Consider the following 16,077-nt stretch of genomic DNA (forward strand, 5'->3'; position numbering starts at 1 on the left):
GAGAGGGGAATGAATTCATTAATTAATAAATGGACTCACAAGAACAATCCTAATTTACCAGGCATATTGCCATTATATTTGCTGAGGCTCATTTTGCACTCCCAAAGGTATGAAGCCATCTGCCAGCACCATCCTCAGGACAAGGACCATTAAAGTCTCAAGGGGCTGTGAGTGGGACTAAAAACTTTTAGTTATTTGACCAGGCTTTTGGATAGTAAATAGAGGTCTGAAGCACATCCAATGTATTATTAAAATACAGACTCAGCATATATAAAGGCATCAATAAATATCCCTCAACAACACTGTGATAAAGTCAGATGCTGGTATGAGATTCATTGTGGTGGTGGGGGGCTTATCTATTGAAAGTATGTGAAAGGTATATTACCCTAGGTTATTTTTTCCTTCGCCATTTTAATTATACTTGATTCTCCACCTTATTTTAGTGCTTGCTCACAACCTCCTTTAATCCGCTCACCTTGCTGGAACTAGCTGCCCTGGCTAGCTTGACTTAGTTTTTTCAATGCATTTAGTTAGTGTAGTGGTTCTCCATGGCAGCACATACTCAGGCTTGAGGTACAGAGCTCGCTCTTTGAATCCCTCACCCACTGCCACTCTGATTGGCAAGGTATGGGATGCACGGCATAGCAACTGGGTGATGGCCTCAGACTGGAGTGCATCATGCATGAGAGAAGGAAAGATTTGGAACTAACAGTCCACGTCCTTCTGTTGACATCCACATGTTTTATGTTTGGATTGTCTAGAAATTCACTTGAGTAAATAAGTAGTGGCAGTGGGTTGTGGCAGCACCTCTCTCTAATTAAATACAAACGATGGAAAGTTGGCAACAGCTTTGTCTGTTTTCCCCCTGTGTGGTAAGTGACATGTTAGCATGAATAATTTGCATTCTCATTTTGGTGTTGACAGTTTTTTTTCTCCTTTGTGAGATGTTCTTTGAAGGTCTTCACAACCAGCCTAAGTCACGTAGTTTAGTTAAATGTTTCAGACTTTTCTAACTTTAGAGGTATGACGACATTCTCGTGTCTGTGAGAGGTGTTAATACATGCAGAAGTCAGCTTGATTACAGGTTTTAATTAAAGCGTGTTTGTGTGTGTGTGTCTGTGTGAGAGAGAGATAGACGTAGAAAGGAAAAGTGTGTGTGATCTGTGTGTGACCTTTAAAAGTGTGACTCCAGCTGGATTGTCATCAAGCTGTCTCTGAAGTGATGCTGACACCTCACCCGCCAACTCGGTTTTAGCGTTGTGTGAGTGAATGTGTGCATGCGTGTGTGTGTTTGTGACATATTATACCAGCCAGTCTGTGCTTAAATTGGCATTGAGGCAGAAATGGAGTGACGAAAATGAAGAGGAATGGGGTGGTGGATGAATGTACAGTGCAGCATGAGACGAATCCTTTGTGCTGGCTGCTAGTCTGACATACAGTCTTCACATAATCTCCCCATAAGTATGGCTATTTTTAGCCTCACAAACTATCACAGTGTGGCTTCTCTTTACAGTCCACTTTCCCATATATGCTGCTGGTGCCCTAGTTGATGTGCTTTTCATGTTAACTACTGTAGCTACTTTCCAAAGCTTTCATAGCACACTTTAATGAGCACTAGGCTAATTTGAACTGTGCTCTTGAACCTCTCCAAACAAACTCTGACCTCGAGTTAAAAAGCCTAACACTATTCATCTTCAGGGCTCCTTGAACATGTCTGTCTTCCCCAAGTTTGAGTGAAGTCAGAGGCTACAAATGACCCGTAGCAACCATTCACCTACATCTTCAATGAAATATATCACTCCTGATGAAAGGGCATGAGATCTTGTCAGAAATTATGTAACATCTTGGCTTGTGATCAAAAGACTTGGGAGAACAGAAGACGGTGAAGAGGAGGAGAAGGAGCAGGCGAGGACCAATGCCACGCCGCAGGCAGAACAAAACGCCGTAGGCTGATTTAATGAATGGAGAAAGAGTCTGGCAACAAAGCTCCAGGAAGTTTTCATTTGTCCTAAAAGAGGAAAACTCACTCAAAGTAGGACTGCCCCTGTGGACGTGGTACTATAAAAAAAGACAAAGGAGGTTGAACATTTCTCAAATAGGAGGCATCTTGCGCATTGTTCTCTAAGGACACCCAGTTTGGCTGCACCTCTGAATGTGAGAGCTGACTGCCTGCTCCTTATCATAATTAGGCCTGTAACCATTGCATCCGATGTGGTGCAAGGGAACAGGGTTTAATGCACTTGGCTCCCATCAAATATTCATGAAATGCAGCTCTTTGTAATGATTGACGATCCAATGATTAGACGAAATAGACTGCACCTGCTTATAGTCCCTATAAGTCAGACGAGACAGAGAATGCACAGCGGTTGAATGAGGGAAGGTAGATTCATAAAGTTTAAAAGTCTGAGTGACTGCTTTCTTCCACTGTTTCTCCTCTGTTGAGGTAATCTATTTGCACCAAACCGAACAAAGTGACCTCCAGGAGACGCTTAAGAACACTGAGGCAGGATCCATCAATCATTGGTTGGGATGTCAGCTATTGCAAGTTTTGCATCACTGGGAGTCACTGAGGAGGGAGTCACTGCACCTTTTGTCAGGGCAAATGCCATGAATGTCATACATGCCATACAACAAAGTTTTCTGATTTCCCTTGAGTGACAATGGTCTTTATAGTACAAGTTGCAGGTCACACCGCAGTGACATGGCATTGTTCCACAAAAGGCAGGTTATGGTCACCTCACCCCAAATATAACTGTTAGTTGTTTGGAAATTCAGCTTGGCCCTGTAGTCATTTATTTTGAGTCAGTTCCACATACACTATCCAGCTGCTGTAAATACTCAATAGAGCACAATAAAGAGCTCAACAGAGATATTAGTCCTTGGGTTAAAACAGTCCCCAGTAAATGAAAGGCAATGGCCAGACTTTTTAGGACATTATGGAGCCTTTTTTAAACAAAACTCTGTATTTGTGAGATTTATGTCTTTAGTAGAAATAAATGGGTTTGGAGCTGAGTGCTACAGATATGGCAGAAAGTCAGAAAGTAGACAGACTAATGCATGGCTGGTTTCTTTTCCAGGACTGATCCCAGCCTTATCATCTAAGGTTATGATACTGCATGTTTGTGTGCCGTTGGGCTCATTTTCATTGTAAATGATATGCTGGTGGTGTAATATGTGCAGTGGCTGAAACTGGCATGAGATGAGAGATGTTATGTTGAGGGACAAGTGGTATGAAATAGTGAGGGAAATGGGAAGGCAGCAGTGTGAGTTTGTGTTTGCCTTAATATTTTTGGTTGTGAATTATGAGAGCGTTTCAGCAATAGAGCAACAGTGATTTATCGGTAGAAGCGCTGTGCCAGTTAAAATCTGTTGAGGAGTAGGGGAGTGGGAGGATGAGAGTGGCATGCTAATGATGCTGCCACTGTTTCTTGCCATGGATGACTCACCCTCAATATGGGGGAGCTAACATCCTCTGTGTGGGCAGCAGCACATACGCACGCGCACACACACGCACATGTGTAGGTCAGTGTCCTGACTACTGTTATCTGTTGGTTGAAACACGGAAAAGGACAAGTTAGCGGCCAACTAGCATCTTCTCGATGACTGTGTGAAAGATGTGACAGTCACACAGTGACAGTTCTTTTGTTTCCTTGTTTTCAAAGGTAAGAGAAACATGCCAGAGTTGTGTAACTCACTGGGTAATTGCCTTGTACACAAATCATGTGGGACATAATTTCACCTGCTTTCTCTCTCACACACTCTTGCCCCCCCCCCCCCCCCCCCCCCCCACACACACACACACACACACACACACACACCCCTTGAGATGCCAGTTGCCATCTGTATAGTTATTATTACCTTTTACAACAGCCTACACATTAATTTCACAAAGTGCTCATTCAAAAACTTACTGTCAAACAGCTGATGGCTTTTAATGGTTCCATACAGAAAAACAAAATCTACTGTGCAAAAGCTGTGATGAAAACCCAGATGTAGCTTTTATCATAGCAAGCATTGTGTAGCTGTTAGTGCTTGATTGTTTTTTTTGTTTTTTTTTTTAATATATGTATATATATGTAAAGGAAGAAATTAAATGGCAAGGACTGAAACGGTCATATATCACCAGAATGAAATACTTACAGCCACCAGCAGCTCTTGTGCAGTCCATAACCATGACAGGGATCGTGTCCTGTGACGGATACAGGAAAGTGTGACTCTTTCAGTTTAACCCTCGTGTGGTTTGACTTAATTAAGAATTACTAAATAAGCTATTATTAAAACCCGGTGAATGTTGAAGTCAGAACATTTCCCACAGATGGGCTTGCACACTGAAGAAAAATCATGTATATTGACTAAAAATCATTTTATTACACCAAATAAGCAAATGTTTACCTTTTTTTACATGTTGCATTCACTATACATGAACAAACACCTGTCTTTTGGTTGGCAAATAATTAAAAACATGCTGACACTGTGTGTATGAAGCATTATGCCACATATTTCCAAAACAAATTCTACTGATTATGGTCATCTGGCCATTAAAGTGAAGCCGAGCGAAGTGAAATGTGTGCTATCCAAAATAGTGACAAAGCTTATGTTTTGGGCCAGTTAGACCCCAGACTGATCAAACTCCCTATCAAACCTCTGGTTCTATATGCTATGTACAAATTTACAATATATACAGATCCCCAACCTAAAGAGACATGCAGTGGAAAACCCTGCAAAACCGTGTGTAATAAAATCCTCATATTACACAAAGCAAGCTCACCTCTGCTAAAGTGCCTCTACATTTTGCTGCTAGATTAATAGTCGAATATCTTTAGGAATCATTTTGGTTATTATAGATCTCAGTTTCTTGTGTGCTGCTTTGTGGACTGGCGTCAGACACACGTACGCTGCATATAATACTGGATTTCTGTGTGTTTGTGTACACTCACACATAAATAAGCATCTATAAAAGACGGGGCTAACAGATAATCAAATATAATTTGAGATAATGGCGCTAATCAGAAATGAGAAGGAACATTATTAATTATGTTGTCAAGATAAGTAAGAAAAGATGTAATTAGGCTATGAGTCATAGAATTGTTATTTTGCTGATTATATATTTCGGCTGAACTCCACTCTTCCAAATGAAGATATTCTCCTCTCAGTGAGATGATGTAGCTCTGTTACTCAAGTTCGGTCCAGTTGGATCTGTTTAGATTCCATATGTCCGTGATTTGATTTGCTTTCCTTCGAAAAATCGGGAAAGCATCTCTTAGATTGTGTTTCAGTGGAGAGCTTTAGGCTGTGTCTATACTCACATCAGTCACTTTTCTCCCTGTGCCATCAGTGAAGCGCTGTATTGTGGGATCTTTGGCTAAAAGTAGTGCACATTTGATGAGCGTATGCGTACATGCACAGTGAGTAACACATTGTACTACAATTTGTTGTGTAGTAGGTAGCAAATAGGGAGTGATTTTGTCCACAGCTTTAGGGTGTTGGTGAGTAACTCCAATTGAAGTACTTGTCAGATGGTGGAATAGCTTCAGAAATCCCCTCCACCCCCCACCCCCAAACACACACAGTTTTTCCAATATTGGAATTGGAAAGTGTGACTGGCCAGGCAGGAAACGTCTCTTTCCAGCTCTCTTTTAGAATTCTTTGCACAACTACAATACACGTGTCACTTTTTCTCTACACAGGTGAGACTATGGCTGACCTCTGGAAGAGACTCTCTGGAAGCGTGTGTCATTATCCCTCACATTCAAACACCATCTCATCTTCGAGTGTGGCCGGAATTAGTAAAAACGCCAAAGCATCATACACCTGTCTCTGCTTGAAGATGCTCCTTGGCCTCGGATGTGAAAGACATCTGATATTACAATACTGGTCGTAGGTAACAGGTTTCAGGAAACCATATTGGGACTTCTGACCCTCTTATTGATCACTACCGCTAAGCCCTGCCTCAGCCATTTATGAAGTCCCTACTCAGTGATTACAGGGTCAAGACCCATTTCCTCTCTGGAGCGTCTTATGTCCCAGCTGGAGCTATTAAAGAGAGCTTGCTCTCTCACTTCATATCCTGCCCTTTGAACACAATGAAATAACCTTCAGAAACTAATTTATCCTCCTCTGAAAATCTACTCATTTTCCTCAAACTTGCACAATGAGGCAGCTGCCGCCTGCTTTACATTTCTCTTCTAACTGCTATTATTTCTAAATTCCCTCTAAATGACTTTTTCTTTTTCAGCAGTTCCATTTTATTCAAATGACAGTGTCCCCATCTAAATCAATTTTGCTTACTAACATTTCATCCTCTCGCCTCTGTCTCCCGCTGCCTCCACCAGCAGTTGGACCGGTAAATTGAATCTCAAAGAATCTTTGTTGTTAATGTTTGACAGTGATAATGCATTTTCAGGTCTGAATACTCAAGTCAGGAAATAATCTCCCACTTTTGTACTTCAGAGGTTTTTTGTCATTTTAGTTTGGATTGAAATTCAGATGAGGGGAAGGAGAAAAAAAAAATCACACCCTCCAAAATAAAAAAAAGACAGGAATGTGTGTGAGTTAATGCCATTCATGTGGACTGGAATCAAATGCAAGCCTCTTCAGCAAACAGCATGCACTACAATCCTCCACAGATATGTATTGCCTGTATTTTCTGTAGGGTTTTTCTTTCCAAGATAAGGTGTGTTTTCCACCATGCAGAGTTATCTTTGACTTGCTGGCGAGCCCTTTATCCTGAGCACAGATTTCAAAGGAATATGGTCATTTTTCCTCGACATTGCAGAAACAGTACAATCTGGGTTTTGCACCTCACATTTCTGTTGAGCCGTCAAGGCCGTGTTGGTGTAAGGTCGGCTTTGGCTTGCTCGTGATGCGCTGCACACTAACAGCCATGGGAGTAGTCTTCACAGACAATAGTGATGCACTGGCTTCGATGCGTTTTCTTTCACTTTATTGTTCTTCCAACAGGAAACGGGTGGTTAAGCAGAATGCTTAGTTTCCCTTTTACAGCTCCCACATTGGGGTGAGTCGTCTAATTGTGAGACAAAAAACCCACCCCCAACTCTTCTCTTACAACACACTGCTTTTGTTTACTCTGTTAACAAAGCTCAAAACAAACTGCCTCCAAAAGCATGCAAATTAGTCTCATTCTTCGTCCCCATTTTTTTCTTTAATGATTTTTTTTCCTTTATAATTTTTTTTTAACTTATATAAGCACATTGGCTACAAATAACTTGCACTTTTTCTAATGCAGGTGCATTGTTTTTACGCTGAGGAGACCATGTCGATCGGTTACCATGCCACTGCCTGGTTTAGCGATTCTAAAAGCAAGATCTGTGGGAATGTCACAAATATGACATAAAGGCAGGAGACAACAAGCTTATGTGTGTGTGAAGAAGCGAAAGACACACCCACGTGGCACCGGTGCGCTCATCACTCAGAAAAGTCCCTCTTCTGTGACTCTGGAAATGGAGTATAATTTAACTTGGGGGCCATTTCATTGTTCCCTTTAAGCTTCTTAGCTCTAAAATATTCATATTTCAGGCGAGGGAGGAAGAAATCTGTGACGGCAGCAGACAGAGGCGAGAGGGAGAAGAAAGAGGATAGCGAGCAAGAGAGGTAGCGAGAGAGGGGAACTGACGGAGTGAGAAAAAAGAGCAAAGAAATAAATGAAAGCGAAACTCGGAGGAGGGGAGGGAGAAGAGGGATGCAGAGAACACAGCAGCACTGTTACTGATGTTCTCTTATAAACAACTTTCTCTCTGTCTTTCTTTTATTTTCACTCTGAAACACTTCGTGGCAGACCTGTCCAACAAGAGACAAAGGCGTTTCCCTGTCATCTCCCCCAGCTCTGGCTGCAGTGGAGGAAAGAGGCGGGAGCAGACAGACGGTGTAGGAAATGACACAATCATAATTATAATCTGGATGTCACTGAAAGCAATTATTTACAGATGCCTTGTCATACTTGCACTGCTTGCTGCCACTCGCCGAAAACACGATTTTTGTTGGATACGTTCATGTAAAGATGAAGTGAAATACAGCTAGCCAAAAATGATGGAACACAAGATAAGAAGTAAAGTAAATACACTCATTGTGTTCATGTGTTCTATGCGAGAAATGTGACGCAAATATAGTATATAGTAAGTATGAATGGAAACTGAAAAAGACTGGATGAACTGAGCTATGAGTAGTGAATCAAAGATGAGATGTATGTTGATATAGTGCAGTAAGTCAAGTCATTTTATAGAGCCCAATATCACCAATCACAAGTTTCCTCAAGGGACTTAACAGTGCGACATACGGTACCTTCTGTCCTTAGACCCCATATCAGGAAAAGCTCCCCACTAAACTGATAACTTGAAAAAAAAAATCTCAGGGAGAGCTACAGAAGTGGGATCCTTCTCCCAGGATGGACAGACATGCAATAGATGCTGTGTGTAGATCAACAGATCAACAAAAGATCACAGTATACACAATATTAATTATGATGACAAAAGTGCAAGTACATGCAGATTGTAAGATATAAGTGAAGAGTATGAATCCAGGATGATGATGAGCAACATCAAGTATCACCAGACACGACCTCCTCTCAACCATGGAGACCTGGAAATGAGGACCGGCCACACATCACAGGAGAGGCAGCACAGCGTTCACACAGACAGGAGAGAGAGAGAGACGGACACATGGAGGGAGAGAGAGACGGGATGCAAACTAGGGAGACAGGAGGAGAGGCTGGAGGGTGATGATCCCATTGTGGCTTTTGTCACCTGGTTCTATAACTCAAGCACTGCTGGTCTTGTGTTTTGCTCATTGACGACTGTTTCCATGATTGAAGAAACGACTGCACCAATCAGAGCTTTGTTTTTTAACAACTCTTAAATCATCTTTTCCTCGATCAGTGATAGGTTCAGTATTTGTTATTAACGGGGCTTGTCTCCAGCAAAATGGTAGTTAGATTGCACTGCAGGTCCACCAATGGCTTATTCAGAGCTTTGTCAACTAAAGACCGTCTGTATCAGAGATTTAGAAGCACATTCTCACTGCTGCTATTATCCACACCTACCAACTGGTATTGCCATTGTATGACTTAGAATACTTTAGCTGCAGATACATTTTTGAATAGGTGTGTACTGTATTGGGGCCGAAATATGAACAGTAAAAGAACAACAGCAAACTGTCACATCAGCTGTATTACAGGAATTTTAAAAAAGTGTTTCATTTAGTTCAAAATCTCTTTTAAAGGACAGACCTGAGAACAAATTACACACAGTATATACACCATTACAAGAGAGTCCAGTCACACAGAGCAGTGAGATGTAAATACGATAATATGTCCTGATACTGTCAACAAGATGTATGTTGTTTTCTTTTTTCCCTTTTCACTTGCAAAACTTCACCTTAACCGTACGGTGCGCACACAAGGATCTGATGCATGTTGTTTGTTTTTCATGATTTTCTCTGGTAATTAGTAATTATCCCGCTCGTCACGGTGGAGGCACGGTGCAGAGTCCCAGATTGAAATGTGTGATGTGCGCTCCTCTGTGAGGGCAAATCTTAGTCTTGGCAGCGAGACGGCAAACGTTAATTGAATGGAGCCTTAGCCTATGTGATCCAGCTGGAAGACAGTTATGTAACACTCCCAAAGCCAAATGAGAGCTGACACGATTCAAAACGCACTATACATAGAGCATTGCATTAGTGAGTCACGGCGTCCTCTTATAGGTAAATAAAAAGTAAACCTCCACAAAGCACACCGCAGTGGAGCAACAGACAAGGCCTCTGGGTGTTTATGAAGACATTGCACATCAATTCAGATTCTCCTTCACCTGTCTCCCTTCTGTTACCAGAATTGCACTATTCTATACCAGCGTGGATCTTTCTTCCCACAGCACTTGAGACGAGGTTTTACTGGAGATATTTTTTAAGAGGAAACGGAGAAGGCAAGGAATCACTCGAGGTTACGACAAGAACCCTAATCTTCCATCACCAAAAGAAAAATACGGTACACCGCTGAGAACATATCGGCCGTTGCTTGTGAGAGAATGAGCGACGATAACAAGAGGAGGGTAGATAGTAAACAGGCAGGCAAAGAAGGGGATGGAGTCTGTCAGTGCAGAGATGTAACATGAGGAGAGCAGCAGCGAGCTGTGGTGTACGTGGGCTGTACAGTAGCCAAGCAGGCTGGCCGGCTGCTCCTGCTGATTTAAAAGAAAAAGCCAAAGCTGAATTGATATGCTAATTTGATTGAGAAGGCGTGGGTGGATATGGAGATGGTTTTAAGCAGCGAGAGGGACTGAAAGAGAGAATGACAAGAAAAGAGAGGGGGAGTGGGAGTGAGAGATGTGATGGATAGAGGGAAAAGATTGAAATGAAACAAATGGGAAGGAGTGGGACGAGAGGCGAGCTCAGCGTGGCTCCGGACTCTAAGGCTAGAGAGTGCTCAGTCAGTCGCTGAGGAGGTGTCAGTCAGCTGAGAGTTAGTGGCAGCAGAGTCTCAACCGGTGTCTGTTGACTTGTTTTTTCAACGTTGATAAGCACACACAGTGTATTTTGTTGTGCGCACAGCGACAGTGAGTGTGTGAGGTCAAGGTCGAAGAGGAGATCTACATTTGCAGCTGCATTTTTGCTTCCAAATGAATTCGACTAACCTTTAGATTCAGATTGTGTGACGATGTCTGATTGTGATTCTTGTGCAGACGTCTTTTGAAAGATGTGCCATGTTCCCACATTTCAGACATTCAGTTTGGGAGAACAGTGCAACCACTACTATTATTGATATGATACCTGAGACTCTGCTACCAACACTACCAACACTATATATATATGTATATATACACACACACACACACACACACACACACACACACACACACACACACACACACACAAACACACACACACACACACACACACACACACACACACACATACATACATACATACATACATATACATACACATACACACATACGTATATACACACACACACATATTTTACACACACATACATTCATACATACATATATACACACACACACACATACATACATACATGTATATACACACACATACACTCACATACACACATACATACATATACACACACACACACACACACACACACATACATGTGTGTGTATGGATGTATGTACGCACATGTATACACACATATATTTATACTTTTGAGGAATATAAACACATTGGTCTGCAAAAGGTTTTTTTTTTGAAAGCAGCATGAATTGGTTTTTTTTGGCCATTTTGGAGCACCAGACGAAAATGTAACTATATGATCACCTTATAGTGAACATGTTGCCCCCCTGATGAATATATGATGTTCACTCTCCTTGTAGTTCTGTTTTGCGGCTGTAAAACCAAAACATTGAGCTGAAATATTCTGCAGAGTTGAGGGGAACAGATAACTCGATGGGCCTGTCATGTAAGCCAGCCTTAATATATAATCATTACTGCCACATTTCTAAAGAGTCAAATGCTGTCTAAACACAGGGGCGGGATGGGAACTTTGCATAAATAAAATTGTGGTTAAATTGGCAAAACACTGTGTTTAAATCAGTTCTGAGCAGACATTGGATGGCAATGCTCTACTTTAATGACCATGAAAACACTCACTTTGACAGGATTATTACAGTAGGTCTTTGCGTTTGTGGATCCATCTCTTTTATATTCCCTTTAGGAGTGTGTGCTATCGTAATTAAAATCATTACGGTAGTACACACAGCAAGGTCACAAATAAGCAGGACGCGTTTGGACAACTGGAAGTTGTGTTCTGTCAGAGGGGCTGAGTGAACTGCCTCATATTCATAAGTACTGTCACTGAGTCCTTGTAATTGCCTCACACAGAGATCCACAGAGGACATGCCATCATCCTTATTGTTTGTAACATAATGTGTATCTTGATATGTTCATTTTTCTTCATTGAGTTAGCAGAATTTCATAACTCCATTGTTCCTCTCACTGATTCTCAGAAACAGCCAGGACCAGAAGGTGCACAGATGACGGTGGTCATTCAGGAAAGGAGGCTCCACGTTGGCGTCCACAATGGCTGGTGTTTCCTCGATAAGCCCCAAGTGGTGGTGTTGGAAGCCCTTGCCTCAGGGGCCAGGGGCCGAGCAGACAGCGCCTCCAAGCACGGCACCCTGGTCAAGGACAGGTGAGCGGAGGGAACGCATGTATATATCCACAGTGGAGCTGTTGCTGTGGGCGACAGGAGATGGTGGAGGATAATTCTGTCAGATAAAATCCATAGATGTGCAAAAATATTTTCAGTAGTGCTGATTTTTCCGGTATTTCATCAGCTTCTGCCGGCGCTGGTCCTGTTGCTGATAGGCAAGTGATTGTAGAAAGTTTATCCTGTTAAGTCAGCAAAAACTGAATTTTGAAGGAGCTAAGTTGGTGTGAATTTCATTTGTTTATAATGTTGGTTGGGAGATGTGTAGACTTGTATCTTATTCTCTCCTGCTGTTTATTAGCTTCATACTTTCCTACATCTACAGTGTGTATTTGGTGTGTTTCTCATTCTTGCCATTCTTACCACATGCTGTGTGAGAGCAGTTATTTCATATACTGCTGTCAGTTTTTTCCTCTTTGTCATATAAGCAGACTGCAAACACAGTCCAGTTTGGTGCCAGGTGGCTGGCTGTATGACCGTTGGATATAGTTGTCCTTTCAATATGGACGAAAACTAACTGGACTCCTACAGGCAGGTGACAAATAATAGGAAAAACCTCAGGAAGTGGGTGAAGAAACATAGAGTACAGTTGCTGCCATACAGGGCACAAGGGGTTGCTAAAAGGTTTGATGAGTATGAAAATGATGTGAGTCATGCTATAGCCTGAATATTCACCACATCTCAACCCACACGTGTTTTTTTTTGGAGCAAACACTAAATGAGGGAATGTCTTGCAGAAGAATGGTGTTCAGAGACTTGCATAATCCCACAGTCGACTGTTCCATGCCCAGCGCCTTGCGTCCATGTGTGTCGAAGTGTCCTTGAGCAATACAACTGAAGGGCAGGCCAGCGTCGTGTGACAATAAGTAGCAGACAGTCAAAAAGACAACATATTAAAAAAAACCCATAATGTTACATTTTACATAGAGTTGTGTAGGAACAAGTACTTTATATATTGCATGCAGCTGTATGTGGCTCCATTGACCTTGCTGAAAGAACAAATCCTGAATGCTTGCTTGTTCAGGCCTTCCATGTTGTAAGCCAGCCCCAACCTCATAATTCACACACTATTCCATGCCGTACAAGCTTCCACCCTCATAAAACAGCCTTGCATTACATTCCAATGCATATTTGCACTTTATAACCAATCAAGGAGATATGGCTCCTGCTGCCTTTGCCCCTGGGTTTTACTGAGACAACACGACACTGACCTTGTCAAAGTGGATCTGCCGGTGTGAGGTCACCAGCGTCTTCCTTAGATGAGCAGTAAAACACTTGGATTAAACATTTTTAGCATGCATAGAACAAAGCCGGAGAGGTGCAACACCACAGACTGAATGTGGCATGAGAGGTCCTAAAACTCATTGTAATTCCTGGGATCAGAAACATTGAATTAAATGAGTACAGTTTCAGAAAGCTCCATGTACAATAACAGTATTAAGATATACTTCTCTATTAAGTCACATTTGGGTTGAACGTCCTCAGATTCAGAATCAGAGCTGGTCCCTGCTCTTTGCTAATGGATCAGAAGAGGCTGTAAAGAAGCCGAATCAGATACTCTGTGTTTTAGAACTGACTGTGCTTTGGTTACACCAGCTGTCACAGATACCCCATTGAACCCTGTTAAATCTTTGCAAGTATTTCTTGACATCAGTGTTGTGAACAACTTAACCTTTGACTGGCACAAGTAAACAACAGCCAGCAATTTCAATGAATGAGTTGGTTGTGTGTTTTGTGTCTTGTGCAGGTTTAATAAGCCTGTAACTGAGATCCATGCTATGACCTTCCTCTCCTCGGACAATATGAAAATACATCAAGACCACTATATAAGATAAGAAAAGAAATCATTAAGGAATATATTGTGACCATATTGACATGTCATAATTTTTCTGTGCACTTAATTTGTCGTGCCTTAATGAGGTCCGCTGTGAGGGGTGTAAAGAAACGTGTTTGTGCTGACAGTACCGTCTGCAGAATGCTTAAGCGAATGAAAGTGGAATGGTGTGCACATGCTGCTAGTTGCCATCAGTAGCAGAAGCTACCGAGTACCCTTAATGCATTTTATTATACTCTTCCACACCTTTCTGTCAGTGTTAGGTCATTTATTTAAGCCGTGGCCCTCAGCCTGATTTAATGGGATGTTTTCTACAGTTTAATGAACTGATCATTCATTGGACCTTTGAGTAAAAGGAGTCGTCGGACTATTAAATAAAATGCCCAAAAAGAAATTTGCTGTAAAGCTCAACAGATGACGCGCAGATGATCCCCTTTTTCAGTTTGCATCTGAATCAGCATCTATTGTGTGTCCTACTTCAAATGAGACGCTACCTAATGTGGCGATTATGTGGATGATTATATGGGTGTCTTACAATCATGACAACGTGTCTGCAAACATGCAAATGCATAATCAACACCATCACAGGCTGCTCACTAACTATCATCTTCGTCCATATAACGTTGTTATGTTCTTTACTTTTCTGTTTTTCCCCCAAAGAAGAAAGTGCTTGCCTAAATGCGGTTTAGTATGGTAGCACCAGAGCAGGCAATAATTGCAATGTTTGCCTCTTTTTGGGCGCTGCCAGTGAGAACTGACACTGCCTTGCTTGTGTTATGCCTGCTGCTTCCAGACAGCAGAGAGACAGAAAAAAAAAAAAAAAAAAAAATCTGAAGTGCTCGCCTGTTCCATTCTCCAGAGAGTCCGTGAAGCGAAAAAGAAAAGGCGCTCGGCCCCACCTCGTGACACGCCAGCACTCCACAGTATGCTCCCGTCTATGGTGTATGCAAACTGTGAATGACGAATGCGGAGAGTGCTGTTCCACTGCTCACACAGGAGGCCAGTGCTTGCCAGAGAACATTTAGCAAGCGAGTGTAAATGGTCCAGCGCGTTGATTTCTTTTCCTATTAATAAAAACTAAAACTTCATTAAAAGAAACAAGTGGACACGACATTGTACTCAGGTGATTGTAAGTTTCTGCAGTAATGGCTTATAAAGCACAACTAGACAATTTCCCCCTGGGAAATTTTGAAAGGGCCACGGGTGCCGCCGCCGGACGATGCCAACCGCTAATGCTAAGCTGACATTAGCATGTCAAATAACACATTAAAACCCTCTGAACCATCATTAGAATGCCTTCGACAATCATTTTAGCCTAAGTTAGCATGTTAGCATTAGCATGCTAACATTAGCATGTCAAATAACACATTGAAACCCTCTGAACCACCATTAGAATGCCTTCGACAATCATTTTAGCCTAAGTTAGCATGTTAGCATTAGCATGCTAACATTAGCATGTCAAATAACACATTGAAACCCTCTGAACCACCATTAGAATGCCTTCGACAATCATTTTAGCCTAAGTTAGCATGTTAGCATTAGCATGCTAACATTAGCACGTTAGCTCAACAACCCGACATCAAAAGTCAAACCTCCATGCACCAACAAGTTCATAGGACTTCATGTTAGCATTAGCATGTTAGCATTGTGGCTAATGCTAACAGGCCAACATCACTCATTACCTCACTAACACCTTCAACTCACCAGTAATAGGCTAGGCTGTGGCTGGTCAGCAAGCCAATGCAGACCTTAATGAGGAGCTGCTCATTTGAATTAGCTGCATAGCTGCAGCTTAAGCCGCATATGTGTGTGTGTGTGGGAGAGGCACTGAGGCTCAGAGGTTGCCACGGTAACTTCAGATCAGGCCACAGGTAACCATGGTGACGAGCCACTTTGGCTCTGGGAGAGTCTGAGAAACGTCTGAATTTGGCCTCTGCGCACCCCCCGAACAAACGCTTCTCACGCGAAGACCGAAACTCCTATTGACGAAATTTCTTCACCATCAGAGCCACAAGGCTTTGCTCTACACTCTAATCACTTTCTTTTTTCGCTGGACTCAAAAATG

The 16,077-nt window shown here is 42.1% G+C and overlaps 1 protein-coding gene across 1 annotated transcript in view; it reads left to right on the forward strand.

Annotated features, from left to right (window-relative positions):
- nphp4 (nephronophthisis 4) overlaps positions 1-16,077 on the forward strand; it is a 154,934-nt gene that overhangs the window by 44,895 nt on the left and 93,962 nt on the right. The window contains exon 7 of the mRNA XM_070969495.1: positions 11,976-12,160. Within this exon, the coding sequence (XP_070825596.1) occupies positions 11,976-12,160 (185 nt within the window). The remainder of the gene's footprint in view (positions 1-11,975; positions 12,161-16,077) is intronic.

Source organism: Chaetodon trifascialis, chromosome 8 (genome assembly GCF_039877785.1).
Source record: "Chaetodon trifascialis isolate fChaTrf1 chromosome 8, fChaTrf1.hap1, whole genome shotgun sequence".
Lineage (NCBI taxonomy): Eukaryota > Metazoa > Chordata > Actinopteri > Chaetodontiformes > Chaetodontidae > Chaetodon > Chaetodon trifascialis.